General features: G+C 40.7%; 1 protein-coding gene across 3 annotated transcripts in view; it reads right to left on the reverse strand.

The window, feature by feature from the left end:
• Positions 1-2797: 2797 nt before the first annotated feature.
• LOC129236758 (centrosomal protein of 164 kDa) overlaps positions 2798-21103 on the reverse strand; it is a 46936-nt gene continuing 28630 nt past the window's right edge. For all 3 annotated transcript variants that reach the window (XM_054870955.1, XM_054870954.1, XM_054870953.1), the window contains 3 exons: positions 16213-16324; positions 4081-7577; positions 2798-4015 (listed from right to left, as the gene is read on the reverse strand). In XM_054870955.1, coding sequence (XP_054726930.1) covers positions 3492-4015; positions 4081-7577; positions 16213-16304 — 4113 coding nt within the window. In that variant the 5' untranslated portion in view covers positions 16305-16324 and the 3' untranslated portion in view covers positions 2798-3491. The remainder of the gene's footprint in view (positions 4016-4080; positions 7578-16212; positions 16325-21103) is intronic.

Below are 21103 nucleotides of genomic sequence, written 5' to 3' on the forward strand. Positions count from 1 at the left end.
GGCTCAGCGAAAGAGCAATTTTAGCTGGGAAAAATAAGGACGTCAATGATATAAATGCAGCTATTTTGGATCAAATACCTGGTGACATAGTTGCGTATAAGTCAATGGACACTATTACTGATCAAGATGAGGTCGTAAATTATCCAACTGAATTCTTAAACTCACTCGATTTGCCAGGCTTACCACCTCATAATTTACGATTAAAAATTGGAGCACCGATTATTATGCTGCGCAATAGTAATGTGCCCCGACTTTGCAACGGTACCAGACTCGCTGTGAAGAAGCTAATGGGTAACGTTATCGAAGCAACAATTTTGAAAGGGAAGTACAAAGGAGAAGACGTTTTGATACCCTGAATTCCACTGATTCCGGCGGATTTACCATTCGATTTCAAACGTTTGCAGTTCCCTATTCGCCTTGCCTTCGCTATGAGAATTAATAAGGCGCAAGGACAGTCTCTACAAATGTGCGGTATTAATTTAGAATACCCAATTTTTTCTCATGGACAATTGTATGTAGCTTGCTCACGAGTAGGCAAACCATCGTCATTATTCATTTACGCGAAAGATGGAAAAACCAAAAACGTTGTCTACCAAAAAGTGTTACAATAAAGTTCGAATGAAATTCTATCAAAGAATTTGCTTTGTTTCGTATTAATTTTATTCTCTTTCAGCAAATCATTGAATTTATCGTCTAGCGAAGCGGGCGAGGGTACGCTAGTTTTTTATAAAACAGCCTTCACCGTTCATACCAGCCAAAAGAAAGATTTTCATTCAAATAAAACAAAATTTGACATTTTCATACAAACATTTTGTTTTAATATACAGGGTCCGGCACTCGAAATGTAACCAACTTCAGACCGCGCAGCTGTCTATTAGTTGGCTAAATGACAGTCCAGAGTATTGTTTACAAGCGCGCGGAAGCATTTTGCCGATAGTAAACGCGAAAAAAGAAAATCAGTAATGGATTTCAAACGTAATAGTGTGATTGCTTAGCTGGAAAACCGCAACCAGCGATTGTTCGTGAGCTCGAGCACCTTAAAATAAATGAAGTGTTTGTTTATCGCGTCACGTGAAATTGTTCAAAAAGTGAAGAAGCGACTTCAAGGAAAACCCCGGCGAATTGTCTATCAAATGGCGAAAGAACTAAAAATATCTAATCGTAGCATCCGCCGCATACTGAAAAATGATCTCGAAGTCAAGCCTTACAAGATCCAAGATCCAAAAGGCGCATGATCTCACACCAAAGCAGCAACAAGTCAAATTTGAGAGAGCGAAGGAGTTGCTTAGCTTGGCCGAAAGCGATCAATTTCCGAATATTGTGTTTTCTGACGAGAAAATTTTTCAAATTGAACAATTCGTAAACTCCCAAAACGATATGGTTTATTTGACCCCACCGTTCATACGAGAATTTGAGTCATCGATTGGCCACCAGGAAGCAGCACCCGCAGGTAATCGTTTGGGCCGCTGTAACCGCAGATGGGCGCTCTCCAATCGTTTTCAGCGAGCCTGGCGTCAAGGTAAAGTATTCTGGAAGTTGCTTTGAAGTCGTGGGTAGACGAACATTTTGGTGGCAGACCACGGACGTGTCAACAGGACTCCGCACCGTCTCACAAAGCGGGCCAAAATACCTGCAAGTCACATTCGGGCAGCTTGTGATTCGTTTCTGGACTGTCTCAAGGCCATAGTCAAGGCAAACGGTTGTCATATCGAGCAAAAGTAAATGGATTCTTAATTTCGAATTATTTTCACAAATTTTTTACTTTGAATTGAATAAAAATAATTTTTCACACTAAATCTATGGCCTTTTTTAATTGGTTACACTTCGAGTGGCGGACCCTGTACTTCCCCCTAGAAACTAAAAAACAAAACATATTTATAAAAATATTAAAAATAACCGAAGATATTTTACTTAAACAATGCATGCCAAAATTTTCAACATTGAAAAAATTTCAAAACTATAAAATTTTGTTCAGAAGTTTTTCAGTTTACTTCTTTCTTATAATATTTAAGTCTACAAATAAAACAATTTTCACAAATATGTACGACAATGACCAAAATATAATATAATACTGGGATCGCTGAAAATTTATCACAAAGGTGTATAAAAGCATTGCAAAACAATTATTGTTACTGACTCCTACTTTGAATCAATTTTGTTTGAGTTTAAGGTAGCAGTCTAGTAACTTATTTTGAAAATTTCGAATTTCGGTTTTTTACATATTTTGAAAGTGCGATATATTGGTAATATACTGTACAAATTTTAGACCGAAATTCGAAATATTGACGAAATTATAGCACATACATGAGGGCGGCTCGTACTTGCGCGCGCTAAGCTGCTAAAACTTTAAACGCGTTTTTCTCAAAACAACGTTTTTCCGGATGGCCGTCGTGAAAACAAATTTTCTATCTAACAGATTGAGCTGAAATTTAGATATGTTTTTCTACACATCAATAGTTCTGGCGTGTAGTAGATTTCATTTATTTCGTCCCTAACTTTCCATTTTTTAGTCCGATTTCCACTTAAAAAAAAGGCAATTTTCTTACGAAGTCCGCGATTTTGTTATTTTTTGTCACCCGCCAGAACGGCAAGCACACTGATTAATAAGCAATTTGTTTTTTCTGTTTCAGATGACCACAAGTGACGAAATCACGCCGGCCAGCCACTGTACCTCTTTTTTTGCCGCTTGCTGCAGTGTACAAAAATAGTATCAAAACATTAAAAAAAATAAAAAAAAATTTTTGTACACCTTCTGATATATTACCTTTAATAACATATGAGAAAAAATCAAACCGATTGAATTTTATTTTCCCTTCCAAAAAATGTCCCAAACATGGCGTCAAAAAACGTGTAAGTTACCAGACTACTACCTTAAAGAACTTCCAATTTAGTTTGGGATGCAGTTCGCTAATTAACTCCAACCAATCAGCCAAAAGAATTAAGCTCGTTTTCCAAGGAATTTCTGTCTGAATTTTCTTTTACGTGTAATTTCGATTTTCGCTAATTTCTATTCTGTGTCAAATTAATGTAACCTTAACTATAATCATTAGACTTTCTCTGTTTACTTTCAACACCTGCACTCTTTCACTTCTTTGGCACCAGTATACATTCTTTTAATTTTTCGCTTCTGTAGGCATTATTACAAATACAACTATAATATTCAATCTTTTAGTTTCAACAACGATTATCTTTGGTTTTAAATTGAGATCCAATAAAACGTTACATATGTATCTTTGTATATTCACCTAAGCCTGCTACAAACTGCTTTTATAGCTCCTTTAGTTAGTTTCCTACTTTGACGAGGCTTCTAAATACATAACCACTTATATAACCACATACTTATGCATGTATGTGTATAAGCACGCGCCTTTACATTGTACTAGTGAATGTAAACATATTCGCATGCATATCGCACATGTATGTGCGTAAGCTTGAGTTTCTTATGACTTGGGTTCCTGACTGCGCCAGCAGCAGAAAACATTATATCCTAATTATAGATTTGTTTGCGTACCCGTGCCACCGCCTCCACCAGTTGTGGCTGCTGTTCCGGCACCGACGCCGACGCCGACACCGACACCGCCGCTACCACCACTGACCCCACCACAGTCCCTGGTACTTAGCACGCCCACTGTATTGACTGACAGGCCCAACCCACCATGCTGTATTGGCAGTCCAGCGCCGCCAGTTAGTAGATCGTGCTCGGTTTTGGCCTGTCGCAGCCAATTGCGCAAATCTCTGGTACGCTCCACCAGACTGGTGGTATAGTTGACGGCACGTGGGCTTTGCGAAACAATGGTATTTGCTGCAAGTACAGCACCACCCATGGAATTCTGCATACGTCCAGTGGCTAGTTGGCGATACGTTTCCAAGCGATCGGCCAAAGTTGGTATGGATTGGGGCGCATGCATAACCGTGCCAACGGTCTGAGGGTGCGCATGTGGTGTTGTAGGTGTGCTGACACCAGCCGAGAGCATGTGCGACCAATTTAAATCAGAGGGCGAGATCATAGGAATACCTAGAAATAAATTCATTTAACATTGCATTGTAATAGCGCATATCAAAACGGTTCACTTGCATTACCTCCATGCTGCTGACTTTTTCCCAATATGTCAAGTATTTCCCGTATCTCCGCATTGAGAATTTCTAGATTTTGTATGCACTCGGTTGATTCCTGGTGATAGGTTTCTTTGCGCTTGTGCAAATTATGTGTGTCGCCGCCACTCGCAAAATCAGTGCTGCTAAAGCCGGAACTTGAATGCGATGAGAGATCACTTAGCGTCGCATCATCCTTCTGCTCTACACCCAACAAGTCCATAGTGGGCTTTTCCTTCTCGTAAATTCTCAAAAGGCTCTGCTCTAAGTGACGCAAACGTATTACCTTCTCGCCCAGTAGCGCGCGTGTGCGATGCAAATTTACTTCCATTTCAGTCAATTCTTTTTCCTCTTGTATGACCTGGTCTAGTGAGTGACGCGTTGTTGAAGCCTTATGGCGTTGCTTGATCTCACGTTGACGTGCGCGGAAGTTGGTGCGTTGTGTGCGTAACGATTCTTTGGCACGTCGCACACTATCACGCTCCAAGTGTATGCGATGTTTGAAGAACTCAAGCTCTGAACTATTACCAGCACCGGCACGATCGTTGGATATATCTGAGAATGGATAGCGCAAATGGTATGTGGTGTCGAGTGTATTGTCTGGAAATTGATCTTCTAAATCTTCTAACTTCTGCAGTTGGTGACGCAAATTCTCAACTGGTGTGCATGGTCGGTCGGTCTTGTAATTGTCCGAGTTCAAACGTGAAGTTGAGGCAGACTTCATGCGGGAGAATACCTTTTTGCGTTGCCCATTGCCACGTCCATTATTATTATTTTCTTGATTACATTGGAAAGCAGCCTCTGAGTCGGAGTTTCCGTTGTCGCTCAAAACTGGAGCGGGCAAATATCGTCCCTTACTGTAGTTATTAGATATGGTCGTGTCTGACTGGCTAATCGAAGTAGTTGTATCATCTTGCACCTGCAAGTGCTTTATATACTTAGAAGCAATGCCCGGCTTACGTACCATCGGCATATGTGTGCGGTCATTTGAGCGGTCGCGCCCAGTGAGGCCATGTTCCTTGTTGTTGGTCAAAGGTGTTAAATGAGTTTTAGGTGGCACTGGTGGCTTTGGGCCCTTACCTCCTAACACTGAATGAGGTATTGCACCAACACTGGTACCACCATGCTCTTGACAAGAAGTTGACAATGAAAGTGAACGATTCTCGCTGTTGCCGATCGATGGTTTATTCGATATGGACCTTTCAGTCTCTGAGCCCGTTGTAGTAGTATTCGTATGCAGGCTTTGTTGGTGCAACGCTTGCGCTTCTCGTCGCCGATTGCGTCGCTCCAAGGACAGTTTGACATCTGTTTTCAAACGTACATACTTCTCTTTCAAACAACGATACTTATCTTCCAGTAAGCGCTTCTCACAACGTACCTTCTCATACAATCTATCTTCGCCTGTTTCGCGCATGCGCTGCCGTTCCAACTCTAGTTCGTGCGCTAGTTTATCCCGCATCTCTGAATGTTTGCGCGCATGTTCTTTTTTGATGATTTCTTCTTCACTTTTCAGATCTCGTTCGAGATCCTGCAAGATTTCAGTATGATTCTTCTGCAGTGTGGCCATGTGCGCCTTGTGCTCATCTACTACTACTTTACGTTTCGTGTTCAATTCTTCCTCCAATTGAGTGCGATATTCACTCAAGCGCATATGAAATGTTGTCTCCATTTCTTGTCGATGTGCGCCCAATCGTGAATCGTACTCTTGGCGTATGCTCTTCAGTTTTTGCTCGTGGTCGAGTTTGATCGCATCTATTTCGCCTTGAAGTTCATACTCCAAACGCTCACGTTCTTCCTGCAGTAATACTTCTTTTTGCTTTTCCGCCTTTTGGCGAAGAATTTCGTACTCCTTGTCATTTTCCTGCTCGATTCGTGCGCGGCTGCAAGATTCTCGTTCAGTTTTGTCAGCATCTTTTTTCAGAAATCCAACAAGCTTCGAAGCCACCTTCAATGTACGCAAAGCAGATTTCTCTTGAATAGACTTGGTCTCAACTTTCTCAGTCTCAAGATTATTTTTCGGTGCATTTTCCTCCGATTCAAATGGATTAACTGCAGGTATGATCGAATTCACGGAATCCTGTTCGGATTTATTAATAATAAAGCTACGCACCGAACTGCCCTTTGACTCAGAGTCGGTGTCCTCGTACAGCGGTTTAATGGTTGTGGAACTGTCTTTTAGCTTTTCAAGGTAACTCACCACAGATGCGGGTTGAGGTATGCTACCAGATTCAGTGCTTTGTGAGCGTACCAACTCAGAGAGTTTAGCGCGATCTCGTTCTGGCAGGTCCATTGAAAGGCTTTGTGCCTTCAGCATTTGTATGGTTTGCGCCTTTGGTACCGCTATAACTTGTATATCCTTCACATGTTTCTCATCATTGATCAAGAATGGATTAAGACTACGCAATGGTACTCCACCTTCAGCGCCTAGTGCACCGTATCCCACACAGCCATCAACTTCGTCATCATCATCGTCATCCTCTTCATCCCACGGATCATCGTCTTCCGCTTCATCGTCGTCCGAACCTACTGATACTTCTGGACTTTGGGTAATCTTTCGCGAACTGCTCGGTTCTTCTTCTGGTGAACCGCGCATTTTTGTTTCTTCCAAATTGAAACGTACACTCTTTTTGTCTTCCAAACCACCATTTTCTGGATCCTCCTTCTCGAATCTTCGACGCATATCTGTTAAACTTGAATCGCGCAATATGCCCTTCACACCCGGTGGTGTACCGGCCATACCTTCAACAACGATATTACTCGAGTTCGTATTCATGAGCATTGCTGCCGTGGCTTGATTCAGACCTGCTTCCATCTGCTTCCGTGACTTTAGAAACATCGCACCAGTACCCGATAACACAAAAGCACGTTTATCTGCAGCACCAGCCGCTCCCACATCTGGTGTTTCACTCTTATTTGCAGCTGCCAACTTTGAGGAGAAACTCTCGCCACCGAATTTCATAGCTAGTGAGATTTGTGGATTTGTTTTGGATACTTCAAAGCGTGAACCTTTTACCGGCTGGAAAGTCAATCCGAAATTTTTACTTCTGGATTCCAAAAAACGACTAACACCACCACTAAATCCGCTAGTACTTGTGCTATTAGAAGTCGAACCTGAATTACTCGATAATCCTAGACCCATAATGTTAGAAACATTACTGGCAATACCACCACCACCAATCGTGCCACCGACAGCACTATTGGCAGACCGTACGGTGCAATTCGTATTGACATTGCTCACCGGCGAAGACATTTCATTTGTATTGTTTGTGTTGTCACATTCATCATTGCCTTGTAGGCTGCGTATACCTGAGTCCAGCTGCGACGCATCGTCGGAATTGTCTATCACGGGTGTGGCCGCTATCGCTGCGTGCTTTTGCCGCGCCTGTTCAACCATCTCACGGTACACCACATCAAGCGGATGGTCCCATTGCGATTGCTTTGTTTTTGTATTGTAGTAATAGTGCCCACATTTCTCCTCGGAATAGCTGAAAGAGAAATTGTCGTAATTGCAAATTGTGTTTTCATTATAAATATGGAAACATACATACATACATATATACGAGTATATATAATATAAGCGTGCGCTAGGTAATAAATGTAAGGGATTATCGGCAAGTAAGTGTGAAGGAAATGTTATGAAGAGAATTTATATTTTTATTTGAGGTTATAAATATTTGAAGCTGCCATTAAAATTTGTGATTGTGAATTCTTGTACGATCTTTGAGTTGAGTTTGATTGTACAGACAGGTGAGATATATGGGAGCCATACTAGATTCTGGGCTGAATCGTGAAAATGAATATCGAAAAAGATATAAAAAACTGTGTGAGCTTCACCTTTTACTACTGCAAGCCACTTTTTAGGAAGGCATGGGCTCCTGAAGTAAAAATAATCTTCAAATAGATTCCAATAGGGTGGAATAGAACAACTTGTGTATGAGGAATTAATTAAGTTCTTTCTTTTATACATATATATACTAGCGTACCCTCGCCCACTTCGCTAGGCGATAAATTCAATGATTTGCTGAAAGAGAATAAAATTAATACGTAACAAAGCCAATTCTTTGATACAATTTCATTCGAACTTTATTGTAACACTTTTTGGTAAACAACGTTTTTGGTTTTTCCGTCTTTCGCGTAAATGAATAATGACGATGGTTTGCCTACTCGTGAGCAAGCTGCATACAATTGTCCATGAGAAAAAATTGGGTTACCTAAATTAATGCCGCACATTTGTAGAGACTGCCCTAGCGCCTATTAATTGTCATAGCGAAGGCAAGGTGAATAGAAAACGTTTGAAATCGAATGGTAAATCCGTTGGAATCAGTGGAATTCTGGGTATCAAAACGTCTTCTCCTTCTTTGTACTTCCCTTTCAAAGTCTGGTACCGTTGCAAAGTCGTGGCACATTAATGTTGCGCAGCATAATAATCGGTGCTCCAATTTTTAATCGTAAATTATGAGGTGGTAGGCCTGGCAAATCAAGTGAGTTTAAGAATTCAGTTGCATAATTTACGACATCATCTTGATCAGTAATAGTGTCCATTGACTTACTTATATGCAACTATGTCACCAGGTATTTGATCCAAAATAGCTGCATTTATATCATTGACGTCCTTATTTTTCCCAGCAAAAATTGCTCTTTCGCTGAGCGAATCATGGTTTTTGTAATGTTGAACTATGTTTGGAAATACACTCTGTATCAATGCCTCTTTAGACTGTGCAAAAGTGCAGAAATTGTTAGGCAATGTAATCATTCCTGTTGGATCGACAGACATTTGGCCATTTCCGATTTTCAGTAATTGTTGTGAAAATTCAGCTGCTGACGGATCGTTCTGTAGTCGAACACGTACGTTTGTAGCAAGTGTAAGCGTGTTTACATGTCTCCATAAATACGATGATTTTAAGCATGCATTGATTTCATCTGCAGCCGTAGATTTTGGGATCACAGGTAATGTTTGCCTGAAATCTCCAGCCAATAAAATCATGGCACCTACAAAGACTGTTTGGCTTCCTCGTAGATCTTTCAAAGTTCTATCAAGTGCTTCCAATGGTTTCTTGTGTGCCACAGTACACTCGTCCCATACGATGAGCTTACATACTTTAAGAACTTTTGCCATTCCAGATGTTTTCGAAATATTACATGTTGGTGTTTCATTTACCTGCATATTCAAAGGCAACTTTAATGCAAAATGTGCTGTGCGACCGCATTCCAGTAATATAGCCGCAATTCCGGAAGAAGCGAGTGCCAATGCAACGTTATTATCTGATCGAATTGTTGCTAATATCAATGAAATCAAAAAGGTCTTTCCTGTTCACCCCGCAGCATCCAAGAAAAACAATCCACCAGTTCCATGGCTAACATTATTCATGATTGTATCATAAACATGTTGCTGTTGTTGTGTTTAGTTCATTACAATCATAATGGTATTCACGCTCCAGTTCTCAATTGAGAACTTCGGATTGTGTTTTCGTTTCGTGATGAACAATTTCCGTCTTTGACTCGTTGTTCGTTGAATTTTCGTCTGAAACAACAATCACACTGTCCTCATTGATCTGAATTCCCATGTCTTCAAACACGCTCATATCGTTGGAGTTATCTGAATTTTGTGTATTCATGTGTTCATCCTCTTCGGTAAATAAATCCACAACTTTATTTAAATCTGCCATTCCGAAAATGTAATGTTATTTTTTTCAATTCGTATCAATCCGAGAACAATGTATTCTATTGTAATCTTATCGATGTGAATACTCGAAGAAAACTGTCAACACAAAAGGCCTATAGATTTATCAGGTCTACTTGAAACTGCAAAAACAAAAAAAAATTTTCTGCCACATCACATGGGGAAAAGTATAAAGTGGTGTGCTCTGGTGTGCGGTATTCGTAAACAAACCGTTTGAACATTTCCTTTGTTCTTACAAAATGTATATCTCGTTTGACGTAAACCCAAAAACAACTTCTGTCAAATTCTCTGAGAGTCGAATAACTGTTTCTTGTCTGGCAAACTTTGGTAAATCTATTATCCTTGGTCAACACACTTGTTGCTCTTACAAATGAACTGCACACAAAACACAAATCAGTAGTTCGGCGTTGGTGTATGTGTACTGAAGCATTTCTCTTCACAAAGAGCGTACAAACCTCTGTGTTTATGTTTACTCTCCGCCGAAAAAAATTTGCAACTTAGCAACACGACACAAATCGTTTCACAATAACGAAAAATTCGTATATTTATTCAAACAAAGTTGTACACATAAAATGAATGTTAATTCGAAACTTAGTCTATGAATCGAGCAAGTGGATCCCTATAATATGAAAAAAGAACGAATAAAATTGGCCTCGTATCGGCCCAAAAAAATGCGTACAAACGAACATCATTTCATTTTTATATATATAGATATTGTATACACTTATATACAACGGCAGTCACTGATAATACGGCCTGAAACCAAATTCCTTTTTCCGGAACTTGATATATGAACCTGCAATAAGCTCTTATATAGCGGCAACTTCAAATTGGAGCGGCGAATCGGTTTCAAGAGTTGGATAAGATTTTTGTTCAGGCTCCCTGGCAGTTTGTATCTCCTTTCATCGGGCCGATTCTGCAATGCAGTACTTTATTGAATAATGAATGCAAACTGCTTTTGGTATACTTAATTTAGGTGTTCTTGGTAACCGAAATATCGTCAAAAACGACTTTGTCCAAGATGTTGCAGGAGAGGGGTTCTTGAAGCCTCAAGCAATGAAACAACAAATGCTTTTAATTCCTGATTCGTCATCAAATGGGTCAGAGCCAAACTCACTTGGCTAGGTACCGCCTACAGTGATTACAGCGGAATCTACAGGGATGAAAACAAAAAGGTGAAAGAAAGCAAAGAATGATTCTGGGGGCATTTCGAGAACGATTCTCGACAATACCTGCATACCTAATGTCTCCACAAAATTTTCAGTGATATCAAATACGTTAGTTGGGAGTGTACTAGGAACAAGTTTCCTTAAATTGCTCCTTCAGACTTTCAGACGGGTGTAGCGTCTTCCAAGCTGAGATCTACGCTATAGAAAAAGCAGCAAAAACGATAAGATTGTTGGACTTACCTCCAGCAAGCCTTACCATTTTTGTTGATTGTCAAACGGCGATGAAGACACTGGCCTCAACGAGCACCAATTCAAGACTTTGTTAAAGAACGCAGGAGGTCGCTCTCAGTTACCCAACAACACAACAACTCACTTTGTTGGGATCCCGACCACTCTGGAGTGAAGGGAAATGAAATAACGGATGAATGTGCAAGGAAAGGGTCTGAGCTAGACTTTCAGCGGGAGGTAGAGGACATAAACATTTCTCCAAGCGAATTATACACTGCAATTGACTTAAGTGTAATCGCAGAAATCAATAGAAGATGGTCTCGGACTACTAAGTGCCGGGTCTGCAAAGCGCTTCGACCAAAGCTGAATCTTACGAGGACCATACGTCTGTTTGGATTCAACAGATCAACTACCAACGTCTCACAGGTGTTATAACGGGTCACTGCGCTATTGGCACCCTAGCCAGTAGATAAGGTGTACCCCACAATGACTTCTGCATGAGTGTTGGAGATGAATAAGGAATTGAGTCGGTGCAACACCTCCTCTCTGAATGTCCTGCACTTCAAAGAAGCCGTGCCAAATATCTTGGCGATTATTTCTTTAAAGACCTGGGAAACTTACAAAATGTCGCACTAGTTACCAATGGACTAGTTACCTTCTTATAAAGATCGAAATGGTTTAAGCAACTTTGTTAGGGGATGGAAATCAAAAGCAAGTATCACAATAGGCCTTAAGGCCACCGAGTGTCTTGCCTTCAACAAACAACCTGGCTATCTTAACCTAACTACGTTAGTTGGTTTTAACACAGTCATCCGAAAACTATGACTGTAAATAGTAATTAGTTGTTACTTATGCTTACTTAGATTAAAAAATTTGCAAAAAATTATCGATGTGCAGTGTAAATCTATGCGCGTATCTTAAAAGGGCCGTACAAAGTCTTCTATGTCCCCTCTGCTACTTTGGGGTAGAAGGCGCGTAGGTGCCCGTCTGAAATGATTCCGAATCTAAAAGGAAACGTGGATTTTAGATGATATTAAAGACTTTCTTGAAATTAGCATTCCACAGTTAGACTAAACCTTTTTCCCGAAATTCTAACTAATTTTGAACGGAAACTCATTCATCTTTTTGAAATTAAAGCAACCATCAAGGATGATAGATTTACAAAAATGCTCTTTAGCTATGGTGAAAAAGAAGATTGTGAGGGAAACTTCGGCTGTCGCGGCACTTGGGAGACTCGCCAGCCGAAATCTGCACGATCATTTCACACATATTCTCACACTCACACACTCGTCCAATCAGTCGTCGTTCAGATGGCAATGAAGTGTCATTGGTTGATTTTCTTCGTATATCAGCAACACAATCTCAATTTTGTTGTAAATACATCCCAAGTGACGTCAGCCTATCAGCTGAGTCTGTCAAATTCGCTCAAAGCCTGTTAAAGAGCACACCTCTAAAATTGTTTACTATAAGCAACCATTGCCCGATTACCTATACACATTACTATAAAATATATCATCCAGATAGCGTAGTATGCACAGTGAAGCATGAAGAGGACGTTGAACTTTCTCGGATTATTGACTGGCCAAATTGACTCGATCTAATAAATAAATAATTAATGGCGCGTACACTTCTGTTAGGTGTTTGGCCGAGCTCCTCCTCCTATTTGTGGTGTGCGTCTTGATGTTGTTCCACAAATGGAGGGACCTACAGTTTCAAGCCGACTCCGAACGACAGATATTTTTATGAGGAGCTTTTTCATGGCAGAAATACACTCGGAGGTTTGCCATTGCCTGCCGAGGGGCGACCGCTATTAGAAAAATGTTTTTCTTAATTTTTTTTGTTTCACCAACGACCTCTCTGTGAATTCCGAATGGTAATCACGCACCAACCCATTCGGCTACGACGGCCGGCCCTGACTCAATCTAGAGATTGAAAAACCCGCTCGTGATTATAGAACAACCAGGGCTTTCACAGAGTGGAAAATATGGCGTGGATTCTAAAGTTGTGACATCAGTAGCTATTCTAATGGCTTGCTACAAACGCAATTTCGGTGAGCGTTAGATAAAGGGTGTTTTTTTAGAGGTTAGGTTTTCAAGTTGGCACTACTTTTTTCGTAGATGGTCCTTTTGACAGCTGTCACGTGATTTATGCTCAGTTTGGTTTGCCATTTCATAATGAATAGACTTACACCTGAACAACGTTTGCAAATCGTGCAAATTTATTACGAAAATAATGGTTCGGTTCGCGCGACGCATCACAAGAAAATTTTGTTCAGCGATGAAGCTCACTTTTGGTTGAATGGGTATGTCAATAAGCAAAATTGTCGCATTTGGAGTGAACATAATCCACAAGCCATTGCTGAGACGCCGTTACATCCTCAAAAAGTCACTGTTTGGTGTGCTCTATGGGCAGAGGGAATCATTGGTCCATATTTCTTTAAAAATGAAGCCGGCCATAATGTTACAGTCAATGGAGAGCGCTATAGAGCCATTATTAATGACTTTTTCGTGCCTGAATTGGACGATGTTGATGTGGACGACCTTTGGTTCCAACAAGACGGCGCTACATGCCATACAGCCAACGCAACAATCGATTTATTGAAGGAAACTTTTGGTGAGCGCATTATCTCGCGCCGTGGACCTGTGGCGTGGCCTCCAAGATCGTGCGATATAACACCGCTGGACTATTTCTTGTGGGGCTATGTGAAGTCGCTTGTCTACGCAGATAAGCCCGAGACGATTGACGTCTTGGAAGAGAATATTCGGCGCGTTATTGCTGACATACGGCCCCAATTGCTGCAAAAAGTGGTCGAAAATTGGGCCTCTCGACTGGAATTTATTCGAGCCAGCCGCGGCGGCCACTTGCCCGAAATCATTTTTGAAACTTAATTGCAAACCCTTATCTTTATAATAAAGCTAAATTCTTGGCCATAACATTAAATTATATATGTTTTATTTCATCTTGAAAACCTAACCTCTAAAAAAAACACCCTTTAGTTTTGATTACTGACTTGTGAGTCATTACTTCGATTCCGTTGATACAATTTTGTAAACATATTTATGCAAATCTTTTAAGCACAAACTCTTCTATCATCTGAACTGATTTTTTGAAAAGCATATTTTTAAAAACTAATTTTATTGATAAGAAACTCGATTTTAAGAGATATTTTCGCATCGGTCCTACTCACGTAAATCTTCATATTTTTCGGAAATATTTCGGCGTATTTTTATGATTCCCATGAAAAAACGGCTACTTTTTGTGAGGCATCCTAATACACATACAGGGTGGCTGATGAAAGCCGCTACCAAAAAAAAATTGAATAACTTTTTTTCTTTTTAAGTTATCTGTTCCATTTTTGTTTTAATTTGCAGATTGATCTTTAAAATTTATTAAAATGGATAACTGGGACACGCAAACAAGAATTTGGATAGTCCGCCGCTATCACGCACTGGAGTCCGTAGTTTTGGTACAGAGAGAGTACAGGCGGATGTTTGGCGGCGATCCCCCGAGCAGATGGACCATAATGAGACTGGTGAATAATTTTGCTGAGCAAGGAACAGACGCAAGAAGGCCTTATCATCGAAACCCACCAGTTCGGATGGAGGAAACGATCGCTGCTGTAGCTGCAGCTATACAAAGCAATCCAAGGGTTTCAACAAGAAGCTTATCTGCTCAACTTGGTGTCAGCCGACAGTCTTTGCAAACAATAATGCACAAAGATTTAGACTTATTTCCCTACAAAATTCAAATGGTTAACAAACTGAATGCAGCAGACTTGCCGATTCGCTTGGAATTTCGCCAGAAGATCCTGCAAATGGTGGAAGAAGACCAAAACATGTGAAACTGCCTTTTCATGTCTGATGAGGCCCATTTCGATTTAAACGGCAATGTGAACAAACAAAATTGTCGAATATGGAGTACTTCTAACCCACAGATACTCCACGAGACGGAATTGCATCCTCTTCGCGTGACAGTGTGGTGTGCGGTTTCTTCACGCTGTATTGTCGGGCCTTATTTTTTTTGAAGAAAATGGTCACACCGTTACGGTTACTGGAGACCGTTATTTGAAAATGCTGAAAGAATTTTTCTATCCAGAACTACGCCGAAAGAGAACTCCTTTCAACTCGGTGTGGTTTCAACAAGATGGGGCAACGTCTCACATAGCCCAGACTGTTATGACAGAGTTGCGACGAAAATTTCCCAATAAACTGATTTCAAGAAACTCCGAATTTCGTTGGCCCCCCAGGTCGCCTGACCTTACTGCACCTGACTTTTTCTTGTGGGGTTTATGTAAACAAGAAGTTTATAAAACAAAGCCAACAAATTTGGATGAACTAAAACAATCCATTCGGGCAACAATTGCGGCTATTCCTGTCGCAACTCTCAAAGCAGCAATGAACAACTTTTTACTAAGATGCCGCACTTGTGTCAACGAGCATGGGGGGCATTTAAATTCAATTATTTTTAAAACTAGTTAAGCTACATTTAATAAAATTTAATGACCTTCAACTTGAAAAAAAAAATAAATGAATTCCATACACTAAAAAAAAAGTTATTTGAGTTTCTTAATGTAGCAAAATTCATCAGCCAGCCTGTATTTAGAAATAAACTTCCACTTTTTACTTAGCAACGAAATATTCAATAAATATCAATGGCATTTTACTAACGCCTTGCGCGTAGATATTTTTTGACTCGTTGCTAGAAAACTGATATTTTGAAGCTGCCCATGCGTATACTCCGAAGTCTGCAAGTATATTTATTTTTGGTAAGCCATAGTAAATTTCAAAAAATATGTATATATGTATGTATATTTTACTCAGAGAGGGGTATTTAAATATCTACAATATTAGGCAATTTAAAAAGTTATAACTGGAAGCCAAACCCTATGGCAGCTTTGCTTATTAGAAGCTCATTTTCTATTACACTCGTTCCACATTTCCTTGTATTTATTTTGCTTATGTACTTATCAATATAAATGTGTATGTAAATATGTATGTACATATGTGTACTTAATTTCCATACTGTGTGCGCATACAAACGTACCATATTTTCCAATCCGTTGGCAATGCTTGCATCAACCCCTCTTTGGCTAAATAAAGCAAATGCGGCTCTTTAACTGGATCAATGCCAACCATCAAAGCATAATCTTGAATTTCTAGAATAAAAAAGAAAAACGTATTGTCATTTTGAAAGGTTTGTGAGTAATGCGACTAAGAGATAATTGCGATGAGAGATAATCTTAAAAAATAGGGCACTATAAATACGGTGTATAAGCTTAAATCCGCTGTTTTTTAGTAAAAAAAAAAACCCTTTTTTTTTATAGAAAGCAAAAAAATAATTTATTCAAAGTATTTGCCCTCGCTAGCTATACATTTTTCCCATCTCTCGGGCAATTTGTGTATACCACGCCAAAAGAATTCTTCATCTTTCGAGGCGAACCACTCGTCAGTCAAGCCATTTCCGGACGTCTTCGTACGAATCGAAGTGCTGTTCGGCGAGCGCGTGACCCATCGATGAAAACAGATGTTAGTCCGAAGGGGCCAGGTCTGGTGAATAAGCGGGATGAGGTAGCACCTCCCAATTGATTGTCTCCAAGTAGTTTTGGACCATTCTTGACGTGTGCGATGGGGCGTTGTCGTGGAGGAAAATCAGCTTCTCATGTCTTTGTTCATAACGAGGCCTTTTTTCACGCAAAGCACGGCGCAATTTGATGAGTTGTTGGTGGTAGCGATGAGAATTAACAGTTTCACCAGGTTTCAACAGCTCATAGTAAACGACACCCTGCTGATCCCACCAAACGCACAGCATCGTCTTGCGTCCAAAGCGATTAGGTCTTGATGAAGAAGTTGATGGTTGGCCGGGATCGACCCATGATTTTTTTCGTTTAGGATTCTCAAAGTATATCCACTTTTCATCGCTAGTCACCACAAGATGCAGGAACGACTTTCTTTTATGCCTAGCCAGCAAGATTTCGCATATGTTTTGGCGTCGCTCCATCTGTCTATCGTTCAATTCAATTTAATTCATCCATTTTCCGACTTTTTGGACCTTTCCCATGGCACGTAAACACATGGAAATGGCTGGTTGAGTGACACCTAACTGCTCGGCAAGCATTTTTGGCGATTGGGTATTGTCCTCATCCAAAAGAGCCTGCAATTCATGGTCCTCAACTTTTCTGGGCCGATTTTCACACTTCTTGTCACTCAAGTCTTTGAACCGACGAAACCAGTCTCTGCAAGTTGTTTCTGATAATGCACTGTCACCATAGGCCTCCATAAGCATTCGAAGCGATTCGGCAGCCGATTTCTTCAAATTAAAGCAAAAAAGTAGAGCTTCCCGCATATGCTCTTTTTTGGCACAAAATTAGACATGATTACGCAAGGAAAAAAGTATGTTGCTGTATGAAATCACTGATGATGTGCAGTGATTGATGTAAACAGGTGTCGAACCCATGCAAAAAAAAATATGGCATTTCTATGGTAACTTGATATGCTCACTAACGCCATCTACGAGCAATCAGCGGATTTAAGCTTATACACCTGTACAATCACAATATTCGCGATCCTCCTATCCACAAGCAAAGAGTGAAATAGGATATTGTAAGACGTGTACGAGGTGTTTTCGAAAAGTAAGGTAAATTTTCAAAATTCCCGGGCTACGTACATTCGACTTTCGATTATTATTTTTCGATATTTATTTTATGTTGGTACCCTCATCTCGAAGATATGTTCTCGATTTTAGCAATATTGCATGTTTAGTTTGTTTGTGAGAGGCATAAATAAGAAAGTGTTCGGCGATTTTCTGCTATCAATGACGACGCTCGCTCTGGACGCTCCAGCACATCCACAACCGATGAAAATGTTGAGAAAGTGAAGAAAATTAGAGCAGTTGCTGAGGATGTCGGCATATCGGTTGGCTCATGCCATGCAATCTTTTCGGAAATTTTAGGAATGAAGCGTGTGGCAGCGAAATTCGTTCCAAAATTGCTGAATTTTGACCAAAAACAACGTCGCATGAGCACCGCTCAGGAATTGTTGAATGACGTCAACGATGATCCAGATATGCTTAAAAGGGTCATAAGTGGTGACGAATCATGGGCATGTGGTTATGTATCGAAACCAAAGCCGCATCGTCCCATTGAAAGAGTCCAGGAAAGCCAAGACCAAAAAAAGCACTCCAAATTCGATAAAATGCCAAAGTTTTGCTCACTAATTTCTTCGATTACCGTGGCGTAGTACATCAGGAGTTCTTACTACAAAGTCGTTCGGTAAATAAGGAAGTTATGTTCCGCTTGCGCGAAGCACTACGAAAAAAACGCCCGAAATTGTGAAAAAAATGCATGGCTTTTGCAACACGATAATGCACTTGCTCACTTATCTTTGCTTGTGAGAGATTATTTGGCCAAAAACAACAACGTTATCATGCCTCAGCCACCGTATTGCCCAAGATTGAAGAGACCCATGAGAGGACGAGTTGGCGTTTTATGACGATTGAGCAGTATCATGCGATACTCGGAGATAATGTCTGCATTTTCACTGACAGCCATTGGACCATCACAAGGACGAACACAAAGCAGTCGAGAGCCTCTATGGCGACCATGAAATGCTACGCATTTCTTAACAAAATGGCAGAGCCATTTCGCCTAAATATTATAATGGTGTGTGTACATCACCTTTAAATTCAGCCTACAAAAAGTTGGTTAGCATGGCTCTGTAGTGTGCATTGTGGTACCGAATGTGCACCTAACCTTCACTCTCTACGGATGTTTTGCTTTCTCAATATCCCTATGCGGTAGATTTTCTTGTGGATCTCGCCAGAAAAGATGATTTTTATACCACTTTTTATTACCATTTTGTTCATGTGTTCCATTGTTAAATCATTTGGTCTTTAGAAACAAATAATCCGGCATTTCTGTGCAAAATTCTCATCAAATTTCGTTATAAAACTAATGCAAGAAAAGTGTTTCAGAACGATTCGAGCAGCTGGCAAGTTGCATATGATCTTACCGACTTTTTATTTGATGATAGTATTACCATCTAACCTAACCCTATCTTCCTCTGAGCGACCTCGGTAGCCTAGCGTAAGTGTACTGGCTTGCCATCCCAGAGGTTGTGGGTTCAAATCCCACGTAAAGCACGGTCCTCGCACTTTTCCAAATCTACATACTTTCCCTGTTTTTAAAAACAAAAAAAATATCATATCTCAAACCCAAAGCCTTATCCTTTCCATCCTTACTCTCGCACAATAGTCTGCGCATTATTTGCATTGTGGCTGCTAAAACAAGCAAAAAAAAAAACAAAGAAAACCACACAGGTACACATTGCATCAGTGGCGCTAGCAAGAGGAAGCGGGTGACCGCGGTAATAGCGCAAACACAAGAAATTTAGCGAAGTCCTCAACCATCTGTGCGATCCTTCTGCCAGAAAAATATGACACACAGATGGCGCTCCACGCAGTAAGAAGGCGTTGTTCCTAAGCAACAACAGGTGGGCATTCCCACTACTTAGGACTGGTAGCGGCATGCTAATCACCTACCCTGTCAGAAATCAAAAACAGTTTAACGAAACCAACGCAAGACTGAGTCTTGTCGAGGTCCTATGCTCCCGAGAGGAGTGAACAAGGAAAAAACTATATATCGCACTAGCACAGTTAATAATGGTACATGACTACCAAACGAACAATAAAGAGCTCGGTTGTTGAAAAGTTCTTTGAATAAAGAATAAACAATAAAGAATGAAGCAAGAAAGCATAGCCCCCTCTGGACAAGTTTTATCGGAAATATTCCGATTCGTATAAGTTGAACACAAACAAATCCAAGTAACAATAAGTAAACACAGTAAAAGATAATATCTCAGAGATAACGAACGCCTTTACGAACTTTTAAAAGCAATATCCCATAACGTAACATAACCTCCAAAAAAGGCCAAATGACGTATTTTTGCATTTTTAAGTAAGAATATCTCGTAAACGTGGTGTGGGTCATTCTGAGCCCAAATTCAGATTCGGTGTGCCATGAAGTGTCCGAAAATTATAATTTGGTTCTTGGTGCTGATAGTTTATAAAATTGCATCGGCCTGCGTAGTCCCCATAAACTACTCGTGCACCAAAAAAATTCGCTATTTGGTGTAGTTTGCATCTCAGAGACTTTTTTTTTTTTTTTGTCGGGACAACTAGCAAGTGCAGCACTCAGACATTAATTGAGTCCATTGTACTACACTTGGATTCCCTTTTAATTTTTTTTAAATCTACCCGATCTCCGAAGAAATCTGAGTAGATCTTGTGGTGCCAAGGAGCCAAGATGGTCGCTTCTTAACACTTCAGTGCCAAAGACCTCAAACCTGATTCGGGCGAAGGCGGGGCAGACACACAGGAAGTGGGGGCAGAGTACACTGTCTGAGATGCCCAACCTTTCCATGTGCTTTGCCCACAGAAAGTGGCCCGTCATCAGTCCAACCAGCCGTCTACACTCCCCTCTGCTTAATGACAGAAGGGTTTGCGACAGTCGTTCGGACATGACAGGTAACATCAGTTTTGTCCATCTGCAGCCTCTCTCAGCCTGCCAAGCTCGCTTGTGGGTAGTAGTTACCCATTTGCTAACCGTGGCCGTGATGGCCGCAGAGGGGAGTAGCAAAGCGGGCTCTGGGCCAAAGAAGTTGGCTTCAGAGCCCATCTTAGCTAAGGAGTCAGAGGTCTCGTTACCCGCGATACCCACGTGTCCCGGGACCCATGTTAGCATCAGGCTAATATGTCTGCCAACATAGTTCAGCCTGGATTTACAGGACTTCACTACCCCTGATGTGGTTTGAGGGCTGTCTAAGGCCATAAGCGCTGCTTGGCTGTCGCTGCAGACACATATGGATCTGCCTCTCCATCGTTTTTCCACAACAAAGTTCATCGCTTCTTGAACTGCATACACCTCTGCTTGAAACACAGA

The sequence above is a fragment of the Anastrepha obliqua genome, chromosome 2 (genome assembly GCF_027943255.1).
Source record: "Anastrepha obliqua isolate idAnaObli1 chromosome 2, idAnaObli1_1.0, whole genome shotgun sequence".
Classification (NCBI taxonomy): Eukaryota; Metazoa; Arthropoda; class Insecta; order Diptera; family Tephritidae; genus Anastrepha; species Anastrepha obliqua.